At 38.8% G+C, this 20061-nt stretch overlaps 3 protein-coding genes across 5 annotated transcripts; all 3 read left to right on the forward strand.

The window, feature by feature from the left end:
* The first annotated feature begins 12 nt into the window (after positions 1 to 12).
* Positions 13 to 7699, forward strand: LOC111340669 (phagosome assembly factor 1). 3 transcript variants are annotated; one of them, XM_088752179.1, is made up of 17 exons: positions 13 to 211; positions 358 to 440; positions 680 to 763; positions 880 to 923; positions 1108 to 1187; positions 1621 to 1700; positions 2342 to 2445; positions 2574 to 2686; positions 3113 to 3189; positions 3317 to 3373; positions 3564 to 3647; positions 3724 to 3806; positions 4186 to 4232; positions 4985 to 5034; positions 6243 to 6331; positions 6455 to 6527; positions 7126 to 7699. In XM_088752179.1, the coding sequence occupies exons 1-17, from the start codon at positions 148 to 150 to the stop codon at positions 7201 to 7203; spliced, it is 1290 nt and encodes a 429-aa protein (XP_088608305.1). In that variant the 5' UTR covers positions 13 to 147; the 3' UTR covers positions 7204 to 7699. The 3 variants fall into 3 exon arrangements, with proteins under 3 accessions (XP_088608305.1, XP_088608306.1, XP_088608307.1); XM_088752180.1 differs by having other exon boundaries at positions 15 to 211; positions 6273 to 6331; XM_088752181.1 differs by having other exon boundaries at positions 65 to 222.
* A 112-nt stretch (positions 7700 to 7811) lies between these two features.
* On the forward strand, positions 7812 to 12124 carry LOC111340661 (uncharacterized). Its single transcript, XM_088752190.1, has 3 exons — positions 7812 to 9632; positions 9939 to 10041; positions 10978 to 12124. The coding sequence occupies exons 1-3, from the start codon at positions 9276 to 9278 to the stop codon at positions 11415 to 11417; spliced, it is 900 nt and encodes a 299-aa protein (XP_088608316.1). The 5' UTR covers positions 7812 to 9275; the 3' UTR covers positions 11418 to 12124.
* A 528-nt stretch (positions 12125 to 12652) lies between these two features.
* Positions 12653 to 19488, forward strand: LOC111340627 (uncharacterized protein C8orf74). Its single transcript, XM_022947506.2, has 3 exons — positions 12653 to 12942; positions 17850 to 18148; positions 19031 to 19488. Exons 1-3 carry the CDS (start codon positions 12669 to 12671, stop codon positions 19328 to 19330), a joined length of 873 nt encoding a protein of 290 aa, XP_022803241.2. The 5' UTR covers positions 12653 to 12668; the 3' UTR covers positions 19331 to 19488.
* The last annotated feature ends 573 nt before the right edge of the window (positions 19489 to 20061 follow it).

Raw genomic sequence — 20061 nt, forward strand, 5'->3', positions numbered from 1 at the left:
TTATGCGCGACGCAACGTAAACAAAAACAATTTTATTTTCTGGGGCCAATGACGTGATAGGAATTTGCAAAAGATTTTACATGAAACGCCTCATATTCTACTGTCATAGAAGTAGAAAAGTGTTCTTGAAGTTTGAGACGCATAATCATGTTGGATTTGGAAGTCGTTCCTGAAAGATCCTTGGGAAACGAGCAATGGGAATTTATACTTGGTAATTATAATGTATACAATGCAATTTGTACATTATAAGAATTTTCCCGCCTATCATGAAATTCATTGCCTTCTCGCTTATTTATCTTAGATTCGAATTTAAATTTCACCATCTGATGTTTTTGTATTCATTCTGATCATTATAAGGAATGCCTGTCGCACAATGTGTGCAAATCCTGAAGCGCCAATGTCGCGTGATCAAATCGGTACAAGCGATGTACAGCGAGGCGGTGAGTCTCTGGCTTCTGTTTGTGTAATACATGAACTCTCTTTTCTTAAATTTACTTGCTTCTAATGAATCAGTAATTATTTTGGAACGTACATGTGCGACAATTTTTTATCTTGGCTGGACAGAGCATCAACCTTTTTGCTATGTGACACTTATTTTGATTGTCATTAATACGTACATGTCTCGATAAGAAAACATTTAATCACTTTTCATATTTTAGTCTTCCTTGTTTTGTAATAGAACCCTCTGGCAATGGATCTGGTCTTAAACTTTCCCAATGATGGAATTAGACTGGTCTTTGATCCTGTTACACAGAGACTTAAGGTACAAACTAAGCACATACATATATTCTGAAAAAATAATAATTGCATTCAGTTGATGATTCCCCAACTGAAAAGAGAATTTCTGAATAATTTTATATTTTATTTATTTATTTCTAGATAATTGAAGTTTACAGTATGAACAAGGTCAAGTTGAAATACTGGTAAGATTTTGGTTCATTGTTTTTTTGTTTTTTGTTTTTTTTGTTTCTGGTTGTTGTTGATGTTGTTGTTTGTAACCTCAGCAGCTAATTGTGTATTTCTTTCCATTTTTTATACAATTGCACATTATATCAAGTCAGGATATAAAGGATAATAGTTTTAACAGGTGATTTTCTGTCATTTCAGTGGAGTACACTTCAATTCTCCTCAAGTCCAACCAACAATTGAACAAATTGACATGTCATTCGGAGCAACACACCCAGGAGGTTGGATTATTTTTTCCTCTTTTTTCTTTCACATTTTAAAAGGACTCCAAAGGAAGTAAAGAATCAGCTTACAAGTTGCATGGTCTAACAGACTAATTATTTAAAGGCATCAAATGCAGCATATGAGCTGTCATTGTTATCTGCTTTATTACAAACCACTTTTTTTTGTTGATGCTGAGATCTCTTTACAAGTTCATTTTGTTAATCTTTTGATCCTAACAAGTGCCTTGCATCTAATTCCTCCTCACAATATCACCCTTGAATCACACATTAAAGTCACAAGGATAAAGCAAATGATCACCAACGAAAGAAACTCTTGATTGTTAAACAAATTCTCCTTGTTAGTGCCTGAGGAATTGTACAGAGAACAGTATTGAGAATATGCAAACTGTTGTCAGGGTGTAAAGGGTTGAAAAGAAATTGTCTTTTTCAGTTTATGATCCCACCCATCAGCTTTTTATTCTGAACTTCAGAGGTCTCTCCTTCTCTTTCCCAATTGACTCAAAATTTGAGGTAAGTTTTTCAGCCTGTGCTCAGTACAACTTGTAAAAGATTGATTCTGTGTCATTTATTTATGCATTAGCCTTTCTTTAGTTTGTGAATGTTCTAGTATAAAACAGAATTTTGATTCTGACCATGTCTATAGGATCAAAATTTATCCCCTAACCCCTTATAGGGGTTTCATTAAGGGCCGGGTAGCGGGCAAATTGACTGGTTGTGAAGACGGTTTTCGCTCACTTGGTTTAATGATCTGGAGGAAAGTTTATCTTACAAAGAAGTTCAATTCAAAAAGTTTTGCTTGCCTGTGAAAACCAGTTGCCCTCCTACTGAAAATGTAAATGAAACCCCTGCCCTTAACTTCCTGAAGTGATTAACTTCCCTCCTATAATATCCATACATTATCCAGGAAACAAGTAATGAGATCGCTGAAACTTATCAGCTAGGAGTTACTATCTTGTTCTAACACCACATTCTCATAGCTAATGTACAAGGAAATGTGTAGCAGCTAGAGGGGAGAATTAACAATCAGATCCTGGAGAGTAAAAGGATTAAGTTGGTATTTTGGCGTATTTTCTTTAAAACAAGGACTGTCTGTTGGTAAAGACGAACTGAGTTCAACTACTGTCGCAACACATTTTTTTGTCTGTCTACAGCCATACTACACTCATGGATTGGGTTCTCTCAAATTCTCATCTGGATCCTCACCAGTTGTGTCACACATGTCAATTTACCATGGCAACAACTTGACAGATGCCAAGTAAGGGATTAAACAATACGTATATTTAAATTGCTGTTCCTTTTTTTGGGGGAGAAAATCTTAAGAGTTTGCAGGATTCAAATTTGTAACTCAGTGTTTTATTCTTGACTATAATTATTATTTTGTAGGGCACCTCCTCTTCCTCTCCAGTGTTTTCATGGCAACTGTTTTGCAGAGAGTGTTGAGATCATAAACCAGGATGGTAATGTCCTGGGTCTGAAATGCTTCCTTGTGGCAGAAGGTAAGGCTCAAGACAACACCATTTGTACAAGATCAGGAGGACTCAGCTAGTCCTCACTGTCTACTTCCTACAGGGTATTAAGCTTTTATAAGAACCCACCCCCCCCCTCACCACTACTACCATTACTACTAAACCCCCATTAAAAACAACTAAATAACAACATTTATAACAGATCACAGTATATATTAAAATTGTCATTTTTGGAAGGAAATTGTAACATAAAGTCTGGCAGGGTGGATAAACAAAATAGGGAAAAGAATGGTTAAGGAATGGAGAAAATTAACTTCTATTCTGTGTGCCAGTCCTGAAAGATTAAGAAAAGGGCTTCTATTTCAAGGGCTGGTGGGGGGGAGGTGTGATCTACAGAATATAACATGCGTGTTATTATTGGTAACAACCACTTGTCAACTGTTTCATCCGTTGAAGGTCCTGGTCCTGGTAAGATTTTAGAGCTACGACGAAGAACATTTGAGAGGAATGTGATGTTTGGAGACTCATGTCAGGTGAGAATTTGGGCTGTTAAAACAGGGCCTTTAATTGGTTGTCTAACATCATAGATAATTTATATTCCGCTGAATTTAAACTGAAGGAAGGCTTCTAATTGAGACCATGACTGTTTTGTTTTTATAGGATGTTTTAAGCTCTCTGGGATCTCCATGTAAAGTCTTTTACAAAGCTGAAGATAAGGTCAGTTGATTTGAGAAAATTGAACACAATTCTATTTCGTTAAGTGAAGGTTGCATAGCCATTCCCCCTTCCCCTGCCTTTTTAGAAACTGGGTCCTGTTCTTGTAGCTGAGTAAACAGTCACCTTTTCAAATGTTGTTTTCTGAAAGAAAGCTTTTCTGTAGTTGCCATCTTTCATTTTCCTTTTTCAGATGCGGATCCATTCTCCTTCTCCTCACAAGCTTGCCCAGTCTAAGAGTTCAGATTACTTTTTCAACTACTTCACTCTTGGAATTGTAAGTATCACAACATTGATGACATTTTGAAGGAGCTTCCAGTAACGATCATTTGCTGTTCATTTCTCTGCTCCAGGACATCTTGTTTGATGCATACAGCCATCTGGTGAAGAAGTTTATTCTGCACACTAATTTTCCTGGACATTACAACTTCAACATGTAAGCAAATTGTCTGTGAAAAGTAGTGCTCAGTGTACACAAAGAAGAGTTCTGGATAGGAAACGAGACTTACATCTACATGCTTCTGGACATTGCTTGCCCTTCCACTTTTTCCAGTATATTTTTTCAGTTTAGATGCCTTACGAGCGTTGTTGCCTATTTTGTTAATTTCGTAGGTTTGTTTATTTTGTCGATGATATTTTGTTAATTTCGTAGGTTTGTTTATTTTGTCGATGATATTTTGATAAGTTCAAGTCCATTGACAAGTGCACTTGATTAGTCAAGAATTTAAAGTTAATTTTGAGTTTTTCTTATATTTTTTCCCGCACTGTCCCCTAATTGTCGTGAGGTCTGTTTTTTTTTTTTTTTTTTATTATAGGTATCAGCGCTGTGAATTTAAGGTTGGAATTCAGAGAGATTCCAAAGGTAACAGATTTCGTCAAAGCCACAATATTTGCATCAAGTACTAATAAGAGTCTTTAATGGAAGTCAGGGGCGTAGCCAGGAGTTTTCAAGGGGGGGGGGGTCACAGAGGCTACTCGCCATTTACACCGCTGCTCTCCCCCGTGTATCAGCGGGCTCAGCCGTATTATCGCGTCATGAAGGCCCATATTAACTAAATACAAGAGCCGTTGACGAAAATACTTTACAAAGAAAACAAATTTTAAAAGTGGGCTTTTCAACAATGTCTTTTATGGCCAAGATATTGTCATGGCGTTTTCGCCACCTGAATATTGTAGGTTGTTTGCTCTAAAAAAGGCCTACCAAGGGGGGGGGGGGGGGAGGGTCGGTCACGTGCACCCCAGGACCCCACTGGCTACGCCCTTGGAAGTCTTTGTGGAAAATTAATTTAAATGGAAAAGCGTTTTGATGCTGTTTCAAAAGAAAAGAGATACACATTTTTTTCACAAAGCTGTACAAATAAACGTTCAGTGTACGGACATCCTATGTCCTTACGGTAAGCAGTTCGCAGCGGTTCCGCGGCTTGCTAGAAATCATTGGAGATTTGGTGAACGTGACAACTTTTGACTTTGGCGCGAAAATATGCTCTCTAACTAGTCTTTGAAGTCTTGAACATTATACGTCCCGCAAACCTTAAAGTCATCCGCTGGTAACAAAAATTGCTCTTATTCGATTCGATTGCCATGTCTTCTTTAATGCGACGCTCTACTTTGCAGATTCTGTTCTCGACGATGGAACCCCTTTTGTTTTAACTCCGTGCACGAAGGTAAATCAGTATTGCTGCTTAATGCGATTAAAAATGCTGGACACGGCTGTTTGAAAGGTGGTTTACGCTAATCCTAGTTTTAGGAAATAACTTAGCTTTTGAATTCTCGTCTGTACGAGCTTACGTTATGCTAACGGTTGGGATGGTTTTTTTTTTTTTCTTACTGGTAAAGAAAAGGCTTCAGATACGTATGATGCACGATCCTCGCAGTGGAGAGCGCTATTTATGCAGTAGCGAAAATCAGACCAGAAAAAAATCAGGCCTGTACGGGATTCGAACCACTGACCTCTCCGATACTAGTGCAGCGCTCTACCAATTGAGCTAACAAGCCAACTGGGAGCAGGCCGTTAAGTTGATTCGTAACCGCCTCCCGGTTAGCTCAAATGGAAAGAGCGCTGGACTGTTGTGCGGGAGGTCGAGGGTTCGAGCCCCGGCCGGACCAACACTCAGGGTCTTAAAAATAATTGAGAAGAATTTGCTACCTTTCTATAACATCAAGAAATGGTTAGATATTCTAGTCTTCTCGGATAGGGACGAATAAATGGAGGTCCCGTCTCCTGCAGGGTTGGGGTAGGAGACGTTAATTTCCCACACACGAGATTACTGTGTGATGGATGTCCTCCCCTGGGGTGGGATGGGTGGGATATAGGGCGCACTTAATAAGGAGCCTCGCTCTGTTGTGCGACCCTCACCACACTCTGGTGAAAGTGAGTAAATCAAATAAACCCGTTATGATAAATCAGAAACGATGAATATATGAAGTTCACATATTTTGAACTGCGGTTATAGATACGTATGATGCACGATCCTCGCAGTGGAGAGCACTATTTATGCAGTGGCGAAAATCAGACCTTGGTAGAGCGCTGCACTAGTATCGCAGAGGTCAGTGGTTCAAATCCCGTACAGGCCTGATTTTTTTCTGGTCTGATTTTCGCTACTCCATAAATAGCGCTCTCCACTGCGAGGATCGTGCATCATACGTATCCATAACCGCAGTTCAAAATATGTGAACTTCATATATTCATCGTAACCAAAAGGCTTCGGGTCTTGGAAAGTTCTGTTTCCAGCCAGTTGTTTCTTCTCGCCGTATATTTTAAATGGTAGCATAATAGTAGGCTGATGTAAGGATCCAAAGTGTTGAAATACACTCTATTCCTACACACTGTCATATTCGCCGAGTGATGACGAGAAAATGTTTGAATTTATAGTTTTGTTTGGTTTGTTTCCTACTCACCCAGTGGGACAGTGTTCAGGATTACTTGGGAAAACCAGTGGAGGCGCCTGTGGTACTCAATCGGTAAGTTCAATGTTAAGTTTAGCAGAGTTTCTGGTGTTGTATTTGTAACTTAAATTTGTCACAGTCTACATTGCTATTCGTGATGTTGATATTGATGTTGCTATTATCTTGTTTTCTCTGCAGGTCTTCTTCCACCAACACCACCAACCCGTTTGGCTCAACTTTCTGCTACAATCTGCAACACATGATTTTTGAGGTTTGTCAGCAATAGTCTGACAGGATCTAACTATTTATAATATTCACTGAAAAATAAACTGATCCTTTCAATCTAAGAGGCCTCGGGAGTGAGATTCATTCATGAATCGCACTGAATTTTGCTTAAATTGCATCTTTCTTGGTTAAGGAGATCAAACATTTAAATAAAAACAACCGATCGCTGATCATTCATACGACGCCAGACCAATTTTCCCATTATGCACAAAGCTTCAACTTCTCCTCACCACTACGCGACATATGAAACTAAAACTCGTTGGAACAATATTTCCTTTAATGAAAGAAGGCCAGGCCATTCCATTGTAAAAATAAAAAGGTAGTTGTGTGAGTACACAATTATAGCTCCTGTGAATTGTTTTAGATGACTTACGGACATGTGAAGGTCAATTCTTAATTGAAAATCTTTTGGCAACGTGACTGTGTTTCCAGTGAATTTCGTTTCGGGAGCTCGCGTACCAGCGAAGATTAGGGTTAGGGATATATTGGAAATATGTTTGTACAACTTGACCACGTTTGTTAACTGATTTGTATCATAAGACGTATTTATTTACTTTTTTATTTCATTTTATTTTGTCCTTCAGGTGATGGCTAACAACCATTTAGCATCAGTTACATTGTATCCCCATAGCAACAAGACAGATAACCATCTTAATACATAAACGTCCATTGAAGTGGAGTGGTTGGGTGTGTGATCACGTGACTTAGGATGGCTGGCAATTCACTGAATTTCCATAGAGATAAAGCGTTCTCGGCTGAGACACAATTGTCTCCTTGTACTGTTGTTTGGGAGGGGCATTTGATATATTGATAGAGAGAGAAATCGCGTCCATCTGTTTCTTTTTTTTCCTCTATGAAAACCATTATTGACTATTCAGAACCCTCTTTACCCTGATATGAGCTTTGAGAAGTAAAATGAGTTAAAATTTTTTCCGTATTGCTATATTCGATTGATTATATTACTTGTTTTACAAAAACAAATTATGATTGTTGTTGCTTAACACTTGCAAGAATTATAACTAATTTATAGCCTTCCATTTTGTATATACTGATGTAAATAAAACAAAGTGGATATTAACTGTTAAGTAACAATGTAATCTTGTAAAATAAGATTATTGTCACGGTTTCCACAAATAAATGAATTTCATGAGATTGAAATTAGGTTTAAAACATTTTCAATGAGTGTGCGTGACATTTGACGAACTGGTAACTTGAAAAACATTTGACTTCATTTTTTATTGGCCGCCTCAAAAAAATATATGAAATAGTCGTTTTTGAACAGTGGAACGTAAGTGATGCATTGATCACCAGTGGTGAAGTATCGAGAGCATGAAGCTAAACTCAAATCCCCTTTATTTATGTACGTATTTATGTACGTATCTATTTATTGTATTTAAGACAAAAATCCTGAATATTCACGAAAACCTTACGGTGACTGTAGGCGTAGACGTGAGAATCCAGAACGCGCTGAGAACAACTCAGACTGCAGGATTTGTTACCCTCTTGGAAAAGATGAAGAGCAGTATTCGCGTAGTGCTAATGGTTTTACAGTACCATATATTATACCAGTCATCACTTGCGATCATGCTAAAAACATCAGGAATGGGTTAATTGACGTCCTAGTATCACAGATCTTTTGAAATTTTTACTTAAAGTGGCGGTGCCAATTCGCTATCAGGCTACTCAAATTAAAACATCTTACTGGTTTTATTTGACGAAGTCAGAACTTCTTAATGAAAAAGAAAAGCAAAGCAAAATTTATCATAACTGTAAGCTGAAATCGCCAAGAGGCCCGGTAGACAATGAGAAAACACAGGTCTTTTTTATTTAAACAAACTGTAGTTTTATCAACAATTATTTACTTTTTCTGTGAGAAACGGAAAGCGAAGTAAAATGTATCATCACTTTGTCGACAGGTCTTCTCCTGGCCTGCAAAATTTATCAAAAACAGAGTACTCGCTGTCGAATGACTCCTCGGTGGTTAAATTAGATTTCTTAGTGGTTTTATTTGAAGAAATTAGTTTTCATGTGTGAATAGGAAATTAGAGTCGGAGGTTGAGGGAAACTGCCAGCAGGTGCGTTCGAGGACTTTTCTCTGTTGAAGTTGTGACTTTGTTGAATTTGCGACATCAAAAAGTACAAGTGGTTGAAATTATAGAAACAAAATTACGGGTGAAAAGTTGTCTTGACATAGATGGCCATGGCGATGAAGAAGTAATCATGAGCTAATTTTTTCAATCTATGGCCTTGTTCTCCGGCTTCATTCCTGTTTCAATAGACAGAAAGTACAGAAAGAAAACAGTTGACAAAAAGGATTCTTTGAGGTTCATTGCGCTTGCTTCAGTCATTCAAAGCATCTGCCACTTGTCACTTCCTTTTTAATGTATCAAACTGAAGATCCATTACATTAACTAAAGTAAAGTAACCGTGACTTAAGGGCTCTGCGCAAGCTCATTAAGCTATGGCCAAAAAAAAATTAATTTAATTTCTAATCATTTTATATAACCCGCGTACTGACGTGGTTTCCACGAACTCAAGATCGTAATCTTGTAGGCGAGATAAGATTTTCCCTTTCAATGTTCACCGTTACATTACGTCGAAGAAAACTCATTTGTAATCGAGCTGTCTTTTCACTTTCATTATTTAAACAGACGTACCAAAATTTTATTTAACCAAACGTCAGACCTCAATACCTCTGATAAAGCTTTAAAAATTATTTTCAAGCAGCCGTGCTATGAGCTCGCTCGTGTTTGTTAAGGGATTCCTCTTTTGCCATGTCTTCCTTGCTGCAGTTTTTACGTTTTCGAAAACCGCTACTGGAAGTAGTGATCATGGAATTGGAAAACGTGACAGTGGCACCACTTTTGTTGAACATGTTCGCTTTGTTTTGGATGTTAAACCCAATATATCTGTTTCAACTTATGACAATATGATGTGTGCGTTTAAATGTCTGCAACAAATCTTCTGCACCTCGTTCAACTTTGCCGTTCACTCGCCGGGAAACAACAACTGTGAGTTGCTCCGCGAAAACGAGTATACCCGACATGACAGATTTCAACCAAGTCAGTTTTACAATCATTACAGCTTGATGGTAAGGATAAACAGTGGTTAGATTAAAGCAAGATGTGGAGGAAAACTTTTTCTGAACTAGATTCGAATTTTTCGTTTACTTGAAATATTGCAGCTGAATAATATATCCGCAACACCTAAAATTAGATAGGCCAAAAAATAGTTCTCATTCCAAAATATCAAAGATATAAGATGGTTCAAAGATGAGCCGTTTGGTTTCTATTTATTTAATTTTTCTTTTGAATGACCTGCTCTCATATTCTTTCCTATTTCTTTCCAATGCCTGTTCGTTCTTCACCTTCTCTGAGTGTTACCTTAATTGTTTCAGAGCCCGTGTGAAAACAAACCATGCAAACAAGGAGTAACCTGTAACCCACTATACGGATCCAACGGCTTCTATTGCGAACGAAGTCCAGGGAGTATTGTGCAAGGTAACATTACAGTTTGTATCAGAAACCGTTATTTTCATTTCTGCTGAGACTGCCTAGTATTGCGAAAATCCCACAAATATGGATCAACGCCTCCTATACAAAATGATTTCTAGCCCCATGTGGAGCTAGAATCGGGATTTGCCTTTATCCCGAGGAAAAACCATTAGTTTGCACTTAATTCTCACAGTTGCCATTTAAAATGAAGACTGGTAATGTGTGTGCCATGAAGTAAACTCAGTAACACTTTCAAATTTGTTTTCGTCCGTTAGGACGGATAGGTCATTTCAACGTGAAGCAATTTTAATCTTTCCTTCGTACACATTTGCTGTCTTATTCCATCTCGGACGAAACTGGATTTTACCACAATTGGCAGTAATGTCGCAATCTGATTTGTCAATTTGCCGTTGTCGAAAAGAATACAGACAACGCTGCTCACGTCAACGTGTCACGCAATTTCGCACGCACTGACGTTGATATTACGGTAAAAAACAAATGGACAGTGGTTTAACGTGGTCTGTACTCTTATCGACAACGATATTCGTCAATGCAGGGGTGATGACGAATGCCGTCATCGACTAAGAGTACAGACCACCTTAAACCATAGCTCATAATTTTGCAGATTTTACTTTTAAAAAATTTGAAAAACACAATGGAAAGACTGACTCATCAACAGCCCTGCAGATGAGAGGGTGCTAAATTTTCCATTCAGACACAGAGCTTGTAAAAAAAATAATAACTGAACAGTTTACTCAGATCCACAAATTTTTTTTTCGAAGTGCTTTCCGAATTTTTATGAGGCTGAGTTGAAGGCTTTTGGCCTCAGTCTCCTTTGAAGTCATGATTCCTCAATTTGAGCGACTTTCCATCGGTAACAGTCTTTCTTGTGACTTTTCCAAAGTCAGAGCACTTTATAACGTTGCCCATCATCGCTTTTAGGTGCCTCATGGAGTAAACTCAACACGGATGAGGTGTGCTTTGGCGCCAAAAATAATACATACGGGAACTTCACTATGACGTCGCTTGGGGCTATTCTAACAATGAAGCTGCAGTACATTTCAGGGTTTGTGACGTGTAATAACAGAACTCTCCCTTATGGAAGCCACTGGGCGTGCGGAAAAGGATCGAGCATTGCAACAATTATAACCAGTGCAGCCAAGAAAGTAGTTTTCCCAGAAGATTACAAGGAAAAAGCTTACTCATTAGCTGGTTACCATGCCAACTCATCAGAGCTGGTATTTCCACCCCTGTCTCTACCACTGAAGGTAACTAATGGCGAGGAGTACCAAATATGGTATAACGAGGATTTCGTTGACGGAGAGGAATTTAATAACGATGGACAAACCTGTGTCAATGTCTACGCCCTGTACGTGTCGTAACCGTCTAACTTCTTGATTGCTCTCACTGGTTTGAAAAACAGTGAAATTTGGTGATGTGTTCAAGTTCTGAATGTAACTACTTTCGGTCAAGGCGGTGACCGACGACAGGCTCTGATGATGACTTCCAACCAGGTTTTCAAAGCGTCGGTTGTTGTCATCAGTGCAATAACGGGCACGATCGACCGATTACTGTTACCATTCACTGTGAAAAAAGTATAATGTTCTACCGGCCAAAATCATTGATTGATTGAACTTCTCGCGTGTTTTAAAATGACCCATCCACCTTGCTGACGAACTGCTAACTTGAATATAACACGTAGTATTACATTTGTGCATTGAGATTTTCTCGTGCAAAGATTCACCTTTTAATCATTATATCTGTGAAATTTAAAATAGTAATTTACTGTGCTTCTTTTTTTGTACAAATCACAGAACGATATTGTCATGATCGTATGCCCTACGAATAAAGGCTGATAGTTTCGAAAGAAACTGTTTGGGGCTGCGTCGGTGGGAGTAACGAAATAATTTGGATATATCAACAAAGTTGAAATGGTAAATTGGCCACCGTAACGATTACAAAAGCTGACGTTTCGAGCGTTAGCCCTTCGTCGGAGCGAATGTCCTTCGTCGGAGCGAATGCCCTAGCAATAGACAGGGCACTGAGAGTTTCATGACCTCTGATGAATAAAAGTGTTGCAAACTTGTAACTGTTTCTTTTTCACTGCTTTTGCCACCTATTAGATGTCGTGATATGCATTAACTATAATTTTCTACGCTATAAGCAGTCGCTCCTTTTCGGCGAAGTCCGTCGGGCGACACGGAGGATGACGGATATGCATGGCTCGAACTGTGATAAGAGCGGCAATGATTGGCGTGGGGAAAGCGCTCTCCTTATTGTTAAGAGGTAATCTTCCGGTTGAGTTGTTGCGGTCTGGAGATGTTAGATGTAGCTGGAATAGAGGCTACCACACATTAAGAAAACTGAAATCTTATTCCTATACGCCAAATAAAGAGCCAACCTTGTTTTACAAATGTGCAATTTAGCTGGACTCTTTTATTAAGAGGCTGTTTAAAATAGACTGGGGCAAGATCATAAAATTGTCAACTTTTACTTAGGTTTCACTAGTATTTATTTATTTATTTATTTCTTATTCCCTGTTTAGATTTCTTTGATCAAGTTTAGAGTATAAGTCACTAAGGACGAGTTTGCCTGGGCCCTAAGTCACTACGGACGAGTTTGCCTGGGAACGAATGCCTTGCGAAGCAGTAAACATGGCTACCGCGTCGGATGCAAGACAAATAGATTTTCAAAATGTTTTTTGTGTTGCCGACGTAAAAGGAAGAAAGAAATTGTTGGCTAAGGTTCTACAAATAGCAGAATTTAACGAAGAAGATGACTTAAGGTCCGGGATACTTCTTGATATTCATTATGACATTTTGGCTTTTTTTGTAAACAATGGATTTCCATGGCGAGAAGTGTCTCTGCTGTGGGAGGTATTTCAAAATTTATTGAACGAAGTGCGAGGTAAGCCATTACCTAGATTGCATGTAGATCAAGGTACATCCATACTCAAATTATTTCTTGAAAGGAGCAATTAAGAAGAGACCTAAACCCATTTAATCAATACAAGTTTAATTTAACATTTAAGTTTACTTTCCATAATTCATCGATCGATGAGTGTTGTCGCTACTGGTGTTATGTACAAGCTAACTATGGCTTCAAGTCTGTTTAAAGTATTATATTGGCCATATATCAGCCTTTCTTTTATGGATCATGACTGACTTTGTCTACAATTATCTCAAACTGTCCAAACATTTACTTTATAGTGTCCTTGACATATTGTACAAAATTTCACGTACAAATTTGGACTTCTCGTGTACAGAACAATTGATACGGTCTGATGATTTACGCGTTTCATTCGGAGCAGTATTGGATGCAAATCACCCCTTTTAAACCAAGACTTAATACAAAAGTTACTGACTGATTAAAAATCTTCATGCATATTTTTCTAGAAAGTATACTCTTATGATTTGTGTTCCACTGCAGTTTGTCTTTTTGCCGTTGAATATTAATGAGGCGTTTTCCTTTTTGATGAGATATTATTTGGAGATACATAAGTTATAGAAATTGATTACAATGAGTCATCTAGCTGCTTAGAAAAAGTGAGATGCCATGGGCATCACCAGTATCAAGTTAGCTCAATGGATAGAGTGCTGGACTGTTGTGTGGAAGGTCAAATTAGCTCAATGGATAGAGCACTGGACTGTTGTGCGGGAGGTCAAATTAGTTCAATGGACAGAGCGCTGGACTGTTGTGCAGGAGGTCAAATTAGCTCAATGGATAGAGCGCTGGACTGTTGTATGGGAGTTCAAATTAGCTCAATGGATAGAGCGTTGGACTGTTGTGCGGGAGGTCAAATTAGCTCAATGGATAGAGCGCTGGACTGTTGTGCAGGAGGTCAAATTAGCACAATGGATAGAGCGCTGGACTGTTGTGCGGGAGGTCAAATTAGCTCAATGGATAGAGCGCTGGACTGTTGTGCAGGAGGTCAAATTAGCTCAATGGATAGGGCGCTGGACTGTTGTGCCGGAGGTCAAATTAGCTCAATGGATAGAGCGCTGGACTGTTGTGCAAGAGGTCAAATTAGCTCAATGGATAGAACGCTGGACTGTTGTGCGGGAGGTCAAATTAGCTCAATGGATAGAGCGCTGGACTGTTGTGCGGGAGGTCAAATTAGCTCAATGTATAGAGCACTGGACTGTTGTGCGGGAGGTCAAATTAGCTCAATGGATAGAGCGCTGGACTGTTGTGCGGGAGGTCAAATTAGCTCAATGGATAGAGCGCTGGACTGTTGTGCGGGAGGTCAAATTAGCTCAATGGATAGAGCGCTGGACTGTTGTGCGGGAGGTCAAATTAGCTCAATGGATAGAGCGCTGAACTGTTGTGTGGGAGGTCAAATTAGCTCAATGGATAGAGCGCTGGACTGTTGTGCAAGAGGTCAAATTAGCTCAATGGATAGAACGCTGGACTGTTGTGCGGGAGGTCAAATTAGCTCAATGGATAGAGCGCTGGACTGTTGTGCGGGAGGTCAAATTAGCTCAATGGATAGAGCACTGGACTGTTGTGCGGGAGGTCAAATTAGCTCAATGGATAGAGCGCTGGACTGTTGTGCGGGAGGTCAAATTAGCTCAATGGATAGAGCGCTGGACTGTTGTGCGGGAGGTCAAATTAGCTCAATGGATAGAGCGCTGGACTGTTGTGCGGGAGGTCAAATTAGCTCAATGGATAGAGCGCTGAACTGTTGTGTGGGAGGTCAAATTAGCTCAATGGATAGAGTGCTGGACTGTTGTGCGGGAGGTCAAATTAGCTCAATGGATAGAGCGCTGGACTGTTGTGCGGGAGGTCAAATTAGCTCAATGGATAGAGCGCTGGACTGTTGTGCGGGAGGTCAAATTAGCTCAATGGATAGAGCGCTGGACTGTTGTGCGGGAGGTCAAATTAGCTCAATGGATAGAGCGCTGGACTGTTGTGCGGGAGGTCAAATTAGCTCAATGGATAGAGCGCTGGACTGTTGTGTGGGAGGTCAAGGGTTCAAGCCCCGGCCGGACCAACACTCAAGGCCTTAAAAAAAATGAGGAGAATATGCTACCTTTCTATAACATCAAGATATGCTTAGACATTCTAGTCCTCTCGGATAGGGACGTCAATAAATGGAGGTCCCGTCACCTGCAGGGTTAGGGTAGGAGATGTTAATTTGCCACGCACGAGTATACTGTGTGATGGATGTCCTCCCATGGGTGTGATGGGTGGGTGCAGATAGAGGACCACCCTACTTAACTTAGAATCACATAGCTTACTGTAAACACGGCTCTGATTGGTCAATACGTCAACCGGAAGAGAGGGTATTTAGCGTGGAATCACACTAATGCATAAAGCGATATCGCTGACGTGAATCGCGAGCAAAAATTATTGTTTCGAACATAAAAACGTAAATACAACTAGTGCTATGAAAATATGAACAAATATGAACAAATTTTTAGAAAATGAATGTCTTCCAAATTTTGAATTGAAATTGAAATTTTTAGAAAATTGGAGGAAACCACTCACGCTCAAAAGTACGAGAAAACGCATAGAAAAAAATTCAAAATGCCAGAGACGAGGGAAGAAAGCCAAATGACAGTTCTCGCCGAGGAAAACCAAACAAGCGTTATGAAAGAAAACCAAAACAGGTATTAATGCCGAAAAAGGTCAAGCATCTTTTCCGGAAATCCAAACCATTGTAGCCTATACAGACGACGAACTAGCCTCTTTTAGATACAGCATGGTTTCAAAAAACACTAGATGGCAAATTCACAAATTCGAGTGGTCGCAAAACAGTCATCCAAGCGCTCCGTGATGATTTCGACCCAGTGGAGATATCAGAGCTCACTGGCCACTCCAATCCGGAATCCATATCCAGCTACAGCCATAATCCTCTGGAAAAACAGCGGCGAATGTCGAATAAGTTGGCCGGTTTCAACCCACGCCAAGCGCGACAACTACCAACGGCTATTCAAGTCATGCTTTACGGGAGATTGTTCTCAATAGCTCAGCCACGCCAAGTAACACAGCAGCTACTAGTGACCTTGACAGCAATGCCAGTCATTCTAGTTACCTGATGGCAGGAGCAGTTGGCGGAATGTTAACTGGAGTAACTTTTAATAATTCTCCAGTAAATATTTCCATAGACTTTCAGTCCAGCATTGACACCAACGAGCGACTCCCTGCCATGAAAGAAAAACAGTTAAAATTGTGACTTTTAACTGAACTGTTTTTCGCCAGAGTTTACCGAGAAATTCCAGTCTTAATCATTATATTTTGAATACACTTTTTTTTACAACTGTAAAGCACTTACTGGTTTTTTGAAGATCTTGCTTTGATACCGGAATGCTTGAAATTTTCATTTAGCTTGAGGATTTGACCATTCAGTTGTTCATTGTCGGCGCCACATTCTGCCAAGTGGAGCGGTGGCAGGCAAATCTCTGTCTTAAATAACTCTGTATTGTGTACTTTTAGTTTTTTTACTGAAGATTGTAAAATGTGAGGCACCGCTTTCTCCACGAGTTTGAAATAAAAGTGGTTTTCTTTCTAAAAATATCTTGTTCCCTCTATTCGCTAGATATTGACACCTGACTTTGAAAGGGTTTCCATTGTTTGCGCACTGGCGTGGTGCACAAAAATACAAAACATCTGGTTTCGCCAAGTGATTTGGTGGCTTTAGCTATGTGATGCAAGAAAAATTCACTAGGTACCATTAGAATTGTCGACGGTTCAAACATGAGCGACTTACCTTGCTTTCCATTCCCTTAACAATGACAGCTCTGACAGTTGACTTTAAAATGGCTTTCTTAAGGGCGTGCGTACGGAATAAAAACAAACAATAACATTGCGGTTTTAATTTCTTGTTTTCTTATTTTTATTCTGTTATGCAATTCAAGAAAAATTCACTACCTGACTCGTGAATTTCACATAAAATTTCACTTGTAAAACCGATGTCGCACGAATCGCTTCGTGATTCGTGCGATATCGGTTTTTCGCGTGAAATTTAACGTGGAATTCACTCGTCAGGCAGTGAATTTTTCTATAGTGTTACTGGTGATATCCTCTGTAACTATTGTTTATTATTATTATAATTATAGTGGGTCTGGGGAGAGAGAGGGCATGTTCTTCAAGAAAATTATTAAAAAATGAAGTTGCTAAGAAGTGCTTTCTTTAATCTGAGAGAGAATTTCTGTTGAGAGGTATTTGAAGAAGGGAAATTACATTTAGAAGCCAGGACAATTAGATTGATAGGAACTTAACAAAAGCAGCAGTTTGCCATCTCAAAATCAACAGATTTGATCCAAAACCTTAAATGAGTGAGAAATAGTAGGTTTGGCATATAGAGACTAAAATTGAATTTCTTTCCATGAGTCTCACACTTAGTGTGTGGGACTTGAGCCAACTTGATGTGATAACCATATAACCGTAATGGCATTTTTGCTTTATTTGTTTCTTTCAATTTATTTACCCAACAATTTACATGGGATCCTTCAATTCATTTCATTTATTCATTAATGGTACTGTAAATTTGTAGTGTGTAGGGAGGTTCAGTGTAAAAGGAAATGATGCAATTAGGGCTGGAAGAATAAAATAACATTTCAATATTCCAAATCTAGACAAACATTTCCAAACTTGAATACTCCTGTTGTTCAATTAGAATTATGTTCCCCATTGAAGTTTCAAGCACAAAGGCAAAAATCACAAAAGTGAAATTTAATGCAATTAAAATAGAGGAACTGTATTTTCGAGAAGTTGAAAAGCAAAGAGACAATTGTAATAATGGTGAAGTGAATGTTGTCCCCACTGCCTTGGGTGTAAACTTCACCAATAATAATTTTGTTTTTGATCAGGCAAACCCCTTGAAGAAGCTATAACACTGTTTAAACAACAGCTCAACAGAATTGCCCATTACTCCAGTGAAAACAACCTCAAGTCTGTGATAGATTTTGTTTTCATGACATTATTTCAACACTACAAGCTGTATCAATTTGTTCTGACTCAAGAAAGAGCTGATGACATTACCAGGTGTGAGCTGATTATTGAGCCTCCCTTGGTTCCACGACCTTTGAGGGATGGTGTATCTAAGAGTGTTTGGGATGAGGAACAGAGAATAAAACAAATTGAAGAGATGGAGCTAAAACGTAACCAGGTATGTGACTGTGTACGTCACTCACGACTAGATAATATCGTGTTAACTTAAAAGGTAATTAATGTGCATTGTGAGAAGTTGTGCTGCCTACTTCACCTGAGTACTGTCTTACTTGAATCAATTTATTTCAATGTTTGTAATGCTCTTTGGTGAGAATGATGTATTTTAATAGAGTAAAAGTATAATGATACAGTTTATGTACAAAATCAAGCAAAATTGTTCATGGTCAATTGGGATTGATTGAATAAAAATTGTCTGCCTTTATAGGGGTGACTGAGTCCTGATGGCTTGTTTTTATTGTCTTCTGTATTGTCTTCCTGTATTGAACGGTGAAAGTCAGTGGAACCTCTCAAATAATACTAGGGATAATTTCTCAAGTAAAACGTATTTCATGTTTATCTCCTGAAATAAATTTTAGCCCTCTGAGTTCAAATGTTCTCAACACATTGAAAATTGTCTTTCCTCCTAGAACTGGTAGGATAAATGTTATGCACAGACATTTAAGAAGTCAGTTGCTACAGTTGTGACCCAGAGGTCCAACTGATAGATAAATGGTGTACAATTTTGCTTCACTGTTCTTTTTTTTTTATGTTATCCTATCATTTTGTTGATGCTGTTTATTAACCAAGAGTCAATGCATTTTTGAGCAAGCTTTTGAATAAAATTCGAATAAAGTGAGTAATTATTGCATACTGAAATTGTACTGTTACTGATTGCACTTGACTCCTATTCTGTGGAACCAGTATAACCTGTAAGCCCTCGTCCCCCTTTTCCTCATATCGAGTGATTACTTGATATAGGTTTTACTGTATATGTTAGTAGCTTTTTCTTTACCAATCACTGTAGCTACATGACACTGACACTGTATTCTTTTCTATTTAGGAAAGAACAACATATCATGAAAATGAAATCCAACAAGCAGTCCAGCAACTGAAGCAGCAGTTTTTGGAGTTTGACTCATCATCAGAAAACTTATCAGCTGGAGATTTAGCCACAATTGTGGCTAATGTTACTGCTAAAAAGGCTGCTGTGATAAGTGCCACTATCAGTCATAAAATGGAAGAAATGCATGATTCTTTAGAATTCAAGTACAAACGTGCCAATGTAAGTCAGGAAAAAGATAACGGAGGTAAAAAGTCTGCAGCTTCCAGTCATCACTCAAAAGGAAATTCTGGAAAGTAGTGGTCTCATTGCACAAGTACATTTTTTGATTCAGTTGTAAATGTACTTTGGTACAGTTTTTTTCTACACTTTCAGAGAACTTATTTAGGGGATGATTCTCCTTTATTATTTATTATTGTATTACAATTGGGAGATAATTACAAGTAGGCAGTATGATGCTCCTGTGTTAGTTCAATGGGTGATTCCTTACTTATGCCAATTGCAACAATTGTTCATGAAAATATGAAATTTAACATAAAAATGTGCTTTGAGGTCTGGGTAGCTATTATCGCATGTTGGCTTTTTATTGTAAACAATGGATTTCAAGTGACTATGCTCTACACAATGATGCTTTTCTTGAACAAGATGCTGCTGAACAAATTGCCATAGCTTATTTATTTCCTGGATGTCTTTCTACTTGTCAGAATATTGTGTTGCAAGGAGAAAGTAAATAATGATCACTTGCTTTTTCAGGCAAAGTTTGTAGAGTTGAGCATTACTTCAAAAATGTGGAAAGTTACATAATTCTTAGTAGTCATGCAAACATCATGAAAACTGGGAATGAACATGTTGGAAAAACGGGAAGAAGTCTCTAGTGGAAATCTTTGTGAGGTTTCCCTGCCTCCTCTCCCCATTCTTTCTGTCTAAGGGACTCACCTCCTTTCTATGATCTATTTAAAAATTATTCCACGTGTGCGTGTTGGATATGAGAAGATAGATAGATAGCCAACGAGGAGCGTAGCTCCAAGTTG

This window comes from Stylophora pistillata, chromosome 3 (genome assembly GCF_964205215.1).
Source record: "Stylophora pistillata chromosome 3, jaStyPist1.2, whole genome shotgun sequence".
Classification (NCBI taxonomy): domain Eukaryota; kingdom Metazoa; phylum Cnidaria; class Anthozoa; order Scleractinia; family Pocilloporidae; genus Stylophora; species Stylophora pistillata.